The 14,040-nt window shown below is 39.7% G+C and overlaps 1 protein-coding gene across 8 annotated transcripts in view; it reads right to left on the bottom strand.

The window, feature by feature from the left end:
• LOC121506408 (neural cell adhesion molecule 2-like) overlaps positions 1-14,040 on the bottom strand; it is a 475,738-nt gene that overhangs the window by 15,277 nt on the left and 446,421 nt on the right. For 6 of the 8 annotated variants that reach the window (XR_005991640.1, XR_005991641.1, XR_005991643.1 and 3 more), the window contains exon 16: positions 6,278-6,485. Coding sequence is in view for 3 of the 8 variants with exons in the window: in XM_041782200.1 (XP_041638134.1) it covers positions 6,278-6,485 (208 nt within the window). In the remaining 5 variants the exon portion in view is untranslated. Of the gene's footprint in view, positions 1-5,752; positions 5,793-6,277; positions 6,486-14,040 lie in introns of all 8 variants that reach the window. The other 2 variants (XM_041782202.1, XM_041782201.1) reach the window with 2 other exon arrangements.

The following is a 14,040-nucleotide window of genomic DNA, read 5'->3' as shown; positions in this document are numbered from 1 at the left end:
TAATGCACGCTCAATCTCAGCTCACTCTATCTCTCACTGACACTGCGCTGGAGCACGATGATTCCAGTGTCATCCAGATGATTCAGATTGTTTGAAACAATGTGATTAACCAAGTTGATCAATTATTTTAATTTGTTTGTGACACAGAATTAGCAATTTAATTTTCTCAGGTTGAAGCATCAAAGTTGCATCAAAAACTGTAAGATATTCTGGCCTATCAGGAAGCATTTTCATTGCATATCACACATTTTAGATTCTCTGTGTGATCTCAGACCAAAGTTGATGAAATTCTACAAGAATGAACAACTTGACCAAAGATTACCACCATACCAACTGAACTGTGTGAAAACGCACATAATATTTTTGATGAGAAAAATTAATTTACGTGCTTTTTCAATGACTAAAATTAGACAACATAAATGGTTAACATAACACAACTAAGTATGTTCTCACTCCTATTTCTCTGGTCTAAATCATAAAGCAGTTTGTTACATTGTTACACAATTAGGTCGAGGTCAGTCTCTGTTCACATATAGAAGTAAACAATATGAGATGTGAAACCTGGAATACTTTTCAGTTTATGAATACTTAAAAAAGGACATAAGAAGGCCCGCCCACAGACTAGGCCCCTTAAAGACTCAATTAACCCTTTAGAGTTTCTTTAATATCCTAACGCATTCGTCCCTCAGGACAAAAAATATCAACTTCCCAAAAACTGCTGTAAAAATAATATTTAACATTTTATCCTCTTTAAATGAACCAGTCTTTGAAAACTACTTCAGCCTGAAACACACATATCAACTATAAATTATACATTTCTGATTTTAACACTTTAAAGGCCAAAATGTTTACACAACTCCATAGTTTTTATTGGAAAAAAACAACCAATAATAATAATAATAATAATAATTTCCATAAAATACATTTCAAGGACCATTTAATGATTAGTTTCATCAGGCACTGAGATTGGTCAATGATTGGCAGAACATTGACTTTTTGAAGTATTGGTACTTTTTTGGAGTGTCCGTTAAAAAAAAAAAAAAAACTCACAATCATAGTCCTAAGGACAAAAAGTGTCAGCATCCTAAAATCAGCATTAAAAATAATATATTACTGTTTTTTCTGCTTTAAGAAAGTCAATATCTTAAAATTACTCCAGCCTGAAATATAAATATCATATATAAATTATATTTTGGGATTTTAACCCTTTAACCTTTAAAAAAAAAAAAGGTAAAAAGTACAAAGTTTTTGCAGCATGTTTTGGGGAAAAAGTAGTGCCATCTAGTGGACAAATATGAAAATTAAAAATGTAAAACTAGTTGCCCAAAATGAAATCTTAACATAAATGAATGCATTAGTTTATGTTTGGATAAATGTAGGATAAAAAAAATGACATTTTCAATAGTTTTCAATGGGACATTTTTTGTCTTTAGGAACAAGTGTGTCGGTTTTTGTGTAGTTTAGCCATTTTAGGCTAATTTATGAACTGAGATTACAATTTAAAAAAGAAATTAAACGTGAATATCCTTAGGCAAAGTTGAGCTATGTTCATTCAACACAGCCAAAATGGCTTGAAAAAAAAAACTGAATGGCACAAAATATCCGTAGGATCGCTTACGGGTTAAAGGGCCCTACTTTGATTTAATTTGATTTGATTTAATAATGTCAATGCATAAGGGATGCACAATAATATCGGCATGTTATCAGCATAAGCAGATATGAAAATTTGTGCCACTTTTTTACAATCTATTAGTCTATTAGCTGTACGGCCAAATAAATTAGAGGAGTTTTAGGACCAACAGATTGATGTCAGCTTGGGTCTTGTTCTTCATTCATCCTGATTCCTTAAACTTTAAAGTGTTTTTCAAGGATTGAAGTTAGGTAATTTTGTTAAGCCTTAAACTTTAAATAGTGTGTTTTAAGGTCAAACATTTAAGTGGCAAAATTCCAATATCATGCATCTCTATGAAGTATAAATTAGTGACATTAGTGCGAGCCATCTGGCTTGAAGTTGTCACAAAAGCCAGGCTTACATCAGCTTAGGTGTTTTGCTAACAGACCGTTATTGGGGGCAAATGCATCTCTTTTTCTTGTCCTCTCTTTTTCAGAATTACAGCAGGAAAGAGCAGCAAACATCACTCTTCCGACTGTTATCTGGTTGATCTCATGGTCTGATTTACAAGCATATTGAGCAGATCATCTTCAAGCCCCAACACTTCTATAAAAATCAGCACTTTGTCCTGTACTGAAATCTGATTTGCCATCTCAAAGTCCTTAAACATTGGCTCTCTGTCTCCCCAGCCATCAATGAAAAGCTGTGATGTTTTTTTCTTTAAGTAATAAAAAGTTTGGATACTGCTGATGCAGCTCTTCCTCCTAGTGAGGCACATCCGTATTTCTGTTATCCTGCTGTAAATTAAGTTGTCCCAGCCTTTTCAAGTCGTCCGCTGAGTCCTCTGACATAACAGCATAAAGTCATGAACCTACACTTGAAACTGGAAGTGAGGATCGACTTCTGAAGTCAACGAGGCCGCCTCCAACACCTACAACTCTTTTAACTTTTCCTGAGGCGACTACCAAACCCAGGCCGCCCCCGCGCTGATCCTGGCACAAGTCTGCTGATTCATAATAGAACGACGCCCTCACAGCCTCCGTCATCTGCTGCTCAGGGAGAAAACCGCAGTCTTCTGAGAGGATGTTCTGGCTGCTCCAAGTGCCACGAGGAGGTGAGGGAACGGTCAGAGAAAACCTTAAACACCCTCTCTGATCTGTCCCACTGATCAGCCTCCTAATTTAAGGTTCACCTCATGTCATTCATCACTGTGTGCACTCTCGTCGATAGCATTGATATTGCTGCACAGGGTTTGCTTGTCTTTACAACTTATTACCCCTCAGCGACTCCACACTCGCTCTATTGACGTCCTGCAACTCAGTGGGAGTGTCTGAGCTTTGTATTAACTCAAGCGTTATCTTATTGCTCTCACTTCACTTCACGGGTATGACTCATAGCAGCGTGGATGACTGCTGCAGCACTTAAGATTCTGGGTTTGTACAACCAGGTCTTTATTTTTTACTGGTTTTGAGGGTTATTTTCTGCCAGCCTCAGAGTAATCTCCCAACACAAATGTCTTTAACAAAAGGTCCTTGTCCATCGGCCTATTTCTTCTTCTTCTTCTTTACTCACAGCTGAGGCCCTTTCATTTGTCAAAAGTCTGTTTAAAAGCCTCCAGAGTTCAAACTTTCAATAAAAAGACACCGCAGATTAGAAAATTAGACAGAAAAAAATAAAGGATTATCTCACAACCCGTCACATCTATCAAGACTTCTTGAAGGGATTCTTAAAATTTAAAATATTGAAAGAAGAACTGGGGCAACAGTTTGGGTAATTTCACCTCTACTCCTACTGTTTTCTATTTCTATTAGTGATGCCAAACACCATATTTAAGGATCATTCTACATGATACAGAGGGATAATACAGGAAACAGTGATGCTTTCTTAAAGCACCACAAAAACTAAGTCAAAAGGCACAGCTTTAATGCTCCCCTTATCATGTTGCAGGCCAATCACCAGTGCAGAGAGACACTGAGCTCATGTGCAGTGATTCTGGGGGAAAAAACAGCCTTTTCCATGCAAATTAGCCTTATTGCTTTAAGCATCTAATGATGAGGAAGGTAATAGCATGGCATAAATGGAATAAAGATTAGTCTACTGTCTGCAAGAGTTGATGGAAGTACGCTGCATTTCTGTGATACACAAGCTTTCCAGAGATCAGGAAACAACTCCACCTCTGTAAGAATTTAAAATGAATGATGTGTAAATAAGGTCAGTGAATATTACTTTGACGTTGGGAGGATGTTTTCTTGGTTTTCCTTTAGTCAGAGAGCAAACATCATCAGCGTGGTGCTTAAGTGAACGTATCAGCACTGCCTTTAACTAAACACCCTGTCTGAAACTGTGCAGGATGCGAGTGGGAGAGGACGGCACACAGTGTGGGTGTAGGGATCGAAATCTGGTACCTGTACCAACACATCTGATATTACAACACAGATATCTATATTTATTTTGATTCCTCACCACCCTACATGAAAGGCAAGAAACTCATTATGGAATTTGTTCGTTTTGTGCTAAGTTACACCGCTTTCCTTTCTGATCCCATACTCGACTGACATCCCGGACCTCAGTTTGGGACCCCCTGTGCTATGTGATATTGTGATATGATATATAACACAATACAAGATTATATAATAAGGTTCAATACTCTACAGAATGATACAATATGATGCAAAATAATATACTCTAGGGTATGATCTTATACTTTCTGATACAACAGAATAGGATAGGACACAGTATGACAGGAAACAATATGATATGATACAGGGTTTGTGGCTCATGAAACTTTAAACACTTCCATATAGAACTTCTGCAGTAATTGGCCAGCTAAATTGTACATAAAATTCATCCTCTGTGAAAATAAATATGTGCAGATTTCAAGAGGAAAAGAACTGACTGACATAATGGGTAATGAATGTTGACTTTGCCTGAGATTAGGATGGATGCTGTCCCTTCTGTTGCTCTCTTTATTGACCATTCTCGAGTGCAGATGGAGTTCATGAGGGTAAAATATAGCATTTTGCTTTTCTATCTAAATGAGGTAACAATGAGTACAGTTCAGACCTGCTTCATTTGTATTCATTACTGTGAACTGGCACCACAGAAGGACTGATTGAATATGAAGCATGTTGCATTGCCTTGTGTATGATACATGCTGTATGAATACAGTTTGACTTGACTGTAATTTTAATGCTGTAAAATTCAGTATATAAGTCACACTTCTATCCCAAACACTGTTCGCCGGGCTTTACTGCCAAAACTTCAACCTACCAACTTTGATTAAAACACTGATCTATGATGCCTTGACACCCTCAATTTTAGTCTTTGTGCCTGTGTTTTAGAAAGAAATATGCTGAGGAAAATCTATCTATATGGGCAAAACCTAAAGCTTTACTATTGCCCACTCTGAAACATCCTGCTGCATTTCTATATAAGGACCAGCCCCATGTTGCATGTCTGTGACTCTGCTTTGTATTTGTGATGCATCTGTACTAAAATATCATCTCTAACAAAGCCACTGAAAATCTTTAGCAGTAGCAGACGGCTTGTAAACGCCTGTGTGAGCCCCGTCATAAAGCCGGGGAACATTCTGCACGCCGTCTCGGCAGGCAGTCGCTCATTCCTCCAGCGCTGGGGGCTTAGTGACTCAGCAAAAGTCAAACCCCCCTCCTCCTCTTCTTCCCCCTCCTCTTTTCTCTCTCCCTGCCCTCTCTTTGCATCCCAGACACATGGCTGGCACACTGACAGATTTAACCAGAGTTGCACCGCTGCGGCCTATGAATCACACTGTGCGGGTGCTACCTTGCTAAACTTTTGTTTTTTTACTTGCCAGCATGAAATAGTGCCGGGGAAAGATCTGGAAATCAATCAATATGTGAGATTCAATCATAAATGCATGCAAGAGGAAAAAGTATGTGTTTGCTCATACCAAACATCCATGCAGCTACATGAGGATCACACACAATTTGCATGCATAAACACCGAAACAGCACAAAACATATAAAGTTAGGATTAATAAATGCACAATAGGACTACACAAACACAAAATATGCATGCAAATAAGATACTTCAAAGGTGAACTCACAGCACATTGTATGAAACGCACTGATGTTAGTGAAGAAGACATAATCAAAGACATACTGTGGCTGAAAGGGTGGTTGGGCGGCTGTTGTAGGTGTACCTACAGTAAAAAGAAGCCTCTTTTCTTATTCTTTTCTCAATCACAGTCAATTTGTTGAAGAGGATTCTGCTCTATTCATAAAGGTGAAACTTGGAGCACAAGGAAAAAAGTGACAATTTCATCCTTGACTAAATAACAATGTCTTTGCACATTATACTTTCATTTTCAGAGAGCTGTGACGTTTTTCTGTCAGATTCTTAAGAAAATCTTAACATCTTGGTAAAGATTCATCTGGTCTTTGAGCTCATTGTTGCAAAACAAAAGAAATCTAAATAGCAAAAAAGAAAACAGCAGTTGCTAGAGTGACCCAGTGTAACCCACAAGCATCAAGATACACCCACAGCAGATGCTCCCTCTGCAAGCATGAATGACCCGGTGACTGACAAACACTGATACGTTCCCTACTTTTGCCAAATCAAAACATTTCATTGAAGGAGTTAAAGTTCTTGGAATAAACAATAATAAAAAGGAAGAAAAAAACTCACAGGTAGGCGGCTTTGCCCTCTTCTATTTCTTTGCCCTTTCCACTGGTGGCTGTTTTCTTGCTGCAGAGCGTGCGCGTGATGCACATCAGCAGGCCGCAGTGACGCAGGAAGAAGCAGCTGACGTCCACCAGCACCAGCAGCAGCAGCAGCGCTCCCAGGCCGAGGCCCACCACCGCGCCCAGCCCCAGGCCGCTGAACAGGGATTCTGCTAAGGCAGTGAAACCCACACGCAGACACACAGCACAAACACAGAGGAGAAAACACTGTTAGCAATGTTGTTTGTGAGTACTTCCTAAAACAAAGAGGTCACAGAGCAGCAACGCAGGGGCAGGTAGGTGTTCATCTGCTCGCTCAAGGACGTTTCCTCAAGTTGGGCCGCCTGCTGATGTGGGAGCTGAGGTCAGTTTCCTCGCTACGCCTCCTCACACGCCCATGCACACCGGGTGAAACAGTGCTCGAAGCGTGATACCGTAAAAGAGGAGTCAAAGAGCACTCCTTGCCGACAAAACTTTTTCTCTGGTTACTTTCAAACGCCTTCCAAGGTTAAAGAATTCCTCCGGAGCCAGCTGGAGGGTTTCCAACACGTAGATAAGTCCTAATCCACTACGCCTCGACTCGACGCAATCCTCAGCGGAGGATCTTGATTATTAGCGTGATTCCACCAAATCACCTCCAAAACAAATCAATTCCTACCTTGCTAACTTATAAGGTAGAAGGACTGAAGGAAAAGTTGTAAAGAAACGGGAAGAGGGAGCGCTTGGCTGCAGGGAGATAATACTGGACTTTGTGATTAATTTGTAAAATGAGAAGATTTGAGGGTTTATATCTGTTAAAGGATGTAAGATGATGTAATCTTTTGACAGAGCTGATCTAGGAGTGTAACTACACAAATCTTAGCCATGCTAACTTTAAGGGGTGGAGAGAACCAAATAAAAGTTTAAAGATGTTAAAAGTTGTTAAAACATGAGGGAGAATGAGGTTTCTAGAAGTCCATGGTGGGTAAAACAGGCTTAACCTGGTGGTTAATATGGAAAATAAGAGGATTTGAAGCTTTAAAGATGACAAAACGACTTAATAATTCAACAAAACTAATCCAGGAGTGCTTTCTATGTGTGCAAGTACAGAAAAAATCCTGTTTTTATTCTTTTCCTATCAACTTGTGCAATTTTCAGCAAAGGATCTTGATTTTTATAGCACAAATCGACTCCATATTTCTGTGCTAACTTCACAATCTACAACAGACAGTAAAGGCTTAACCTGGTGGTTATTTGTAGAATGAGAAGCATTTTACAGGTGTGTAACTACAGAACATAGTTCTAGCATTTTCTCCTCAGCTCTACATGGTTAGTGTGATTTTACCAAACCATCTCCAAAACAAAGACCCAGCTGTGTGAACTAATAAAGTACGGGGAATGAGGGAGAGGCTTGGAGATTTTTAGAAATGAGGAAAGGAGTGCTCTGTGGCAGGAGGATAATGCTTAACCTGCTGATTAATCTGTAAAATGAGAAGATCTGAAGCTAAAAATGAGTTCATCGTTGGAATAATGATACAGGAGAATTTTATGTGTGTGTTACAGTGAAGAAAACACAGTTTTTAGTCATTTACTCCTAGAATTTGCACAATTGGAGCATGTTTATTATTCTGTCAAAACTCCCTTCATAACAGATTTAACTTAAATAGGCTAACTTTTGAAAGGTAACACAAATATTTTTTTTAACCCTTAAGAAATCCATTTTGTGCCATTTATTTTTTCAAGCCATTTTGGTTGGATTGAATGAATATAGCTCAAATTTACCAGAGAATATACTTCTCAGTTCCTTGAATTAGCCTAAAATGGCTAAGCTACACAAAAACCAACACATTTGTTCCTAAGGTCAAAAAATGTCCCATTTAAAACTATTGAAAAGTCACTTTTGATCCCACATTTACCTTAACCAAATCAAATCCATTCCTTTATGTTAAGATTTAGTTTTGGACAGAATGCGCTACTTTTTCAGATCTGGACCATATTTCTTATGAAGAAAAAGAGTCACCTCAAAAGCTTCTATTGGAGGACATGTTTTTGCACATCTCCCGACTGGCCTTGGCCTCAGTTTTATTCACAAAGAAGCTTTGCCATTACTAATCTGCGGCAGGGGTAGCCTGTAGGCTCAAGAGTAGCGTATGCATACAGTGTCAGGGCTCTGATTGGCCCATCATGAATGTGACATACAGAACGTTACTCCAATCGCCTTCCAAGAATCTTTTAAAAAGTCTTGCCCTTCCCAAATACTTTCTATGGGAGCTTACCCAGATAAATGTGAAATATATACATGCAATGGATATTTGAAAGGTGAGTCAGGTTACTAAAAATGGTAGTTTGTGTGAGCAGTGTTTTCAAAGAGCAAAGAAGAACTGTTTTTCAGGGTTATAATACTAACAAATAGCATGGCTAAAATAAGAAGCAAAATATAAAGTAAAAAAAAACAACTTTTTTGGATTGGTGCAGAAACATGTGATACAGATACCAGCATTTTCAGCAGTATCAGATACATTTCCGATACTTGTAATGGAATTGGAACCATGCTATTAATAAGTAGGTATGAGTATCAAAATCTGGCACCGTGCACCAACACATCTAATAAACTTGAAAGATATTTATGTGAATCATTTATGATACCCAGTCAGCAGACTGTCAGCTCATGTTTTTCCTCTCAGAAGCATCAATTCTCACACTGTTTAGGCACCAGCGCCACTCAAAAAGATAGTGATCACTACTAATAGCTGTTTCACAACTGAACAAAGCACAATTTTTCATTCTTTTTCACCCAAACATTGCGCAATTGTCACAAGGTATCTTGATTAATGGTGTCATTTCATTAAATCATGTCAAAAAGAAAACAATTCCAGCTTAGCTGACTTTTAGAGTAGAGAAAAGAGGGGCAATGTTTTTAGAAGTAGAGATATCAGAAAAAAAAAAGAAATCTAGAGCAATCCTCAGTAAGGGGTTAATCTGTATAAATGTTGTATCATTTCAACTAAAGAGATCCAGGAGCATACTAAAGCTGTGTCATTATGAAACAACACTCATCTTTGCACATTTGTCAGTACAGGATCTTGATTAATAGCCCAATTCTGCCAAGTCATGTCAAAAACCAATCAATCTCTACTGCACTTACTATTAAGGTTGAAAACAGAGCAAAAAGTTCTCAAGAATGGGAAAAACAAGCACTTGGTTTCCTGACAGAAAAGCAAAAACCTAGTGGTTATTAGGTAACAAGAAGATTTAGAAGAAGAAGATTATTAACTGCATAGGACTCAAAACATGCAGCACCCTTTCAGCCAAACTGATCAAGGAGCACTTTAACGGTGTGCTGCACAGGTGTTTTACTAAAGCCTTCCCACAACATCAGAAACAATCAAAAGAGGTGCTAAAATGTGACTTAATCTGTTAAAATCTCTAGAATTGCCAAAAGGTTCAGAGTGGATCCATGTTAACTCATGTTCTCTGTGCTTAACAAGCCAGGCTGTGGACAAAAATTTATGATTTCCTGTGGAAATATTGGGCTGTGTTCACCAACAACATGCTTCTGCATATGTTTCTGCATGAATCAGACAGAGTGGGCAAAACATACTCTTTAGCAGAGGCTCCTGATCATTAAATAAAACAACTTTCAAAACAAATCAAACCCAGCTGTACTAACTTTTTAAGGTAGTTTAAATGGGTCAAAGGATTTAAAGAAAAGTGCTAAAAGGATTAATCCCTCAATCTACAACAGGTACAAATGGCCTACCATGCTGATTAGTTTGTGAAATAATAAGATTTGCAGTTTTAAGTCTATTCAGGGACCTTAAAAATGCAGGAATATTTCGACAATACTGATGCAGGAGCATTTTACAGGTGTGTTTAACCAGAACAAAACACATTTTGTCTTCTTTTTCTGCCCTCAGGCTCCACATCTACCTTCGCTATCATGTGCCAAGTGTCAACATCTCCAGTCACACAGGTCCTGAAGTCGGAACGCTCTTTTCAGCGATATCGTAGCACTCTGCAGCTCAAAGAAACAAACATCAGCAGTACTATAACAGCCTCTGTGTCCGCTGGGTGCCTCTTATTTCGTAGCTCCAAGCACTAAGCGGATCCACGTGGGCAGCAAAGAAGGAGTCTGCCTGGAAAAAGTTGAAATAGTTTCTCTGCGAGCGGTCGGAACTCCGCACTCTAAAACGCATCGGGCTCTCGACTCGGTCGGGAACAAACAGCCGGTGCCCGCTTTCAATTCAAAGTAATGAGAAAATGAAGGCAGCGCGGCAAAGAAAAGCTCCCAGCAGGCCTCAGCAGAATAGAGTTGTGCCCTTAAGTGATCCAGAGGTTGAGCAAACTGAACATCCAGCGTAGGATCACTGCTGACAGCTGGAGGTCAGACCTTGCCAGGAGTAATCAGTGAGGGGAGTGTGAGAGTGAGGGAACTTTCCTACTTAAGGATGCTCTCATATGAGTGTTCAGTAGCCTGTGAGTTAAAAAGAGGGATCAGGCATTAATATGAAGGTGTAAGCACTCAGAGGGCGGCCGAGTGGTGAAGTCTGGCACCTCTGAGTAAAAAAAAAAAAAAAAAAAAAAAGAGCCTCTTGGGAGTTGGGAGGGCACACTGCCAGAGCTTTCTCTGCACTGTCTTCTTTCTCCCGTGTGGCAAAACATAAAGAGGACGTGAGCCGAATGCTGGAGTAACCAGCCTCCACTTGGGTTTTCACATTCCCTCCTACGTATGTCACAGAAAGATGAGTCTGCTGGATTTTAAATGCGTTTACGCTGTTTGGATGGACGGCGTCCAACTCAGTCTGCGCTAAACTTTGACAAACTTGAAAGCAAAGAGCTGCAGGATTCAAAAGTGTCAACATCACTTCTGAAGTGGCTTCTAGTTCGGTAGCAAGAGCGCATACAAAACAGATCACTGAAGTCAAATGAACAATAAAGAATTCATACTTTTGCTGGTACCGGTGGAGTATCTGTCAAGAACAACTCAGGAGGTGGAAAATAATAATAAAAAAGTTAAGGATAGAAAAAAAAAATTCAGGCATGAAGAAGAAATGTCAGAGTGAGGCAGAATAAAAATACTACAGGCAAGGTTAGATCAGGATGTAAGAGTAGTCAAAATGTTGGAAAGCTTAGACACAAGGGGGAAGACAATCCTGCATGAAACATGTAGAAAAGGATAGTACATATAAAGGGAGGCTCATGCTGGAATCACATGTAAGGCTCCCTTGCATTACAACCTTTCCCTAACCCTAACCTCTTAGTCCTACCCCGTTTTGGACCTGAGCTACATAGCCCTTTAAAAGGACATTTTCCAGATGCATACACCAAACTGAGTGTAACTGCAATCTGTTTGTAAGATCTGAACATCATGACAACCGGTGTATCTTGATTTGACATTGCTTCAACCTTACGTTCGTTTTATTTTATACAGGAAATGTCCACCAACATAGTCCAGTTTATGTAAATGCTGTTGAGACTTATCAGAAAAGACTGACTGAAATACATGTTATAGATCTACTTTACATTTTGATAGGATATGAAGACATTTTGGAGCATTTTGGGGACTTTAAACAAAGGGAGTAAGGTGTAGTTTCAGGGAATTTTTTTTGGATAAGCAAACATTATTTTGATGCTTGCAATTAGGGATGGGTATCGAATTTGGTACTTTTATAGGTACCGATCGAATTCCGTTGGTACTCCCAAGTACCTATTCATGTAAAAATCAAATGGTACCATGGATTGATACCTAAACGCATCCTTGTTACTGCAAGAGAGTGGAAGAGGAGTAAATTTTCCATGAACTCTGCCACATCACCATCACCGTGTGCCAGGGCAAACGCAGTGTAAGTGGTTAGGTGAAGAAAAGGAGAGAGAGAGAGACCAGGAGAGTGAGTTTGAGTGAGTGAAGGAGAACAAACAGAGAGGGAGAACTTAATGATAATATTTCAAGCTTAATCAAAACCTGCAGGCTTCAGAGTCCTCTTAGAGACTGGCATTCTTGGTAAAAATTCACTGGCTATACCTCGAGGTCCCTTGGAGAACAAGGCCCCAGACAAAATTAATGTGTTCTTTATATACATCAATCACCACATCTTAAATGAATCAAATCAATGAAATCAAGGCCAATATATCCTTACTTTAAGACCCTTCAAACCATCACCACATTTACAGTAAATCCTAGCTGCCTTAGCCCGAGAAAAGTCCATGTCCTTTGAACCAAGCCTCCAATTTGATGTTTTCATTCCCCAGGTTAAGCTCTCCAGAAGCATATCCCTCTTTCTGCATCCATCATAAGCCCCCTATCATGAGTGTCAAGGCTCCATCAGGGGGTCTCCTATCCCTGAGGCCTATCCTGGAAAAGAAGATTTCTATATGAGAGCGTGTGTTGCTGGGAAAGCCTGTATATATGGTTCAGCATGAATATTGCATTCACTCATGTGCATTCTACCAATGCCATTTGCTCTAATGAAGCCTCATGCTATCAAAGATGCTGGCTTTTGCGCCAATCATTGTGCAGTTTTATCAACTCAATTTCACATTTAAAGGAGGATCCGCTCAGGAAATGTAGGTCTTCTGCTCTGCAGTAGTCAAAATAATGTATGCAGCACTTTGTTGTCTCACTTTGTAGAGCATCCTGGGAGTTTTCCCCCTCTCACTTCACTTTAAATAAGTGATCTTTGTACTTTTACAGGTCAGTTAACTGTGGTTTTTGAAGAGTGGAAAGAGTGGTGATGTTAAAACTGCAGCAAAACTGGCTCCAAATGGCATCACCAACAAAACATGTACGCGCCAATTGCAGAACACACTTTGGCTTCACTTTTGTACAACAGAGGCAGCTGGAGATGCATGGCCCAAACAGTCTACAGCCAAATCCACTTTCAATGGTGTGGTATCAGGCAGCTATTCTCACAGTATGGCTGCATAAAAACCCTCAAATTAAAGCTGAGAGTCATCACTTTAACTTCACACGCACTGTTTCACTCCAAATTCAGCGTGCCGGAGCGCTGAGCCAAAACAACAAAACTCTTCCAGATACTCCACATTGGAAGTTGTCACTGCGTGTCACGACTCAAATGACTCTCACGTCGGTGACTTTGTTCTCCACTTCGAGCGGAGACTGCAGACAAGGAGACTGGCAGCGAATCAAAGCACAAAGAGAAAGACGGAGAAAGGGAGAAAGAAAGAAGCTCTCGGCTAAAAGGAATTCCAATTAAAACATTTTGCGTCTTCGTTATTCTGGGGATGTGGGATTTGAAACATGTAGACCGGATCAATATTTTCTCACCGCCACAGGCTACTGTTTTGTATCTCACCTTCTCAAAGTTCATCTGAGTTAATTTGGCTGCTGAAGCGGTGGATTCGGAGGCGGTAAACAACACCTCTCCAGCTCCCCTGAAGCACCCACATATTCCAGAAGACAGAGGGAATACTAATCCGTTCGTTAAGGCGTCTCTTTTTATGAGGCTGCAGTGCCCTTGAGCTTTCATATCTGTGTTTACATTTTACAACACACAAAGCCCCATCTGTTTCATACATATATTACACTGGAAATAAAGGAGCAATTGTAATCATTTAAAGCAGCTTTATACACAAAACAACCAGTCAAATATACTGCACAGGGGTCTATGTGTAAGTGGCAGCTGCTCTGAATATCAATATGAAAAAGTTAAGGAGCAAGCGCCTACTTCCAAACAGAAAAACCTCTTCCATTCAAAGGATGGTCCACTGACTGTTTTCACAGAAAAATAA

The sequence above is a fragment of the Cheilinus undulatus genome, linkage group 24, assembly GCF_018320785.1.
Source record: "Cheilinus undulatus linkage group 24, ASM1832078v1, whole genome shotgun sequence".
In the NCBI taxonomy this organism is placed as follows: domain Eukaryota; kingdom Metazoa; phylum Chordata; class Actinopteri; order Labriformes; family Labridae; genus Cheilinus; species Cheilinus undulatus.
This window is presented reverse-complemented; position numbering and strand designations above follow the sequence as displayed.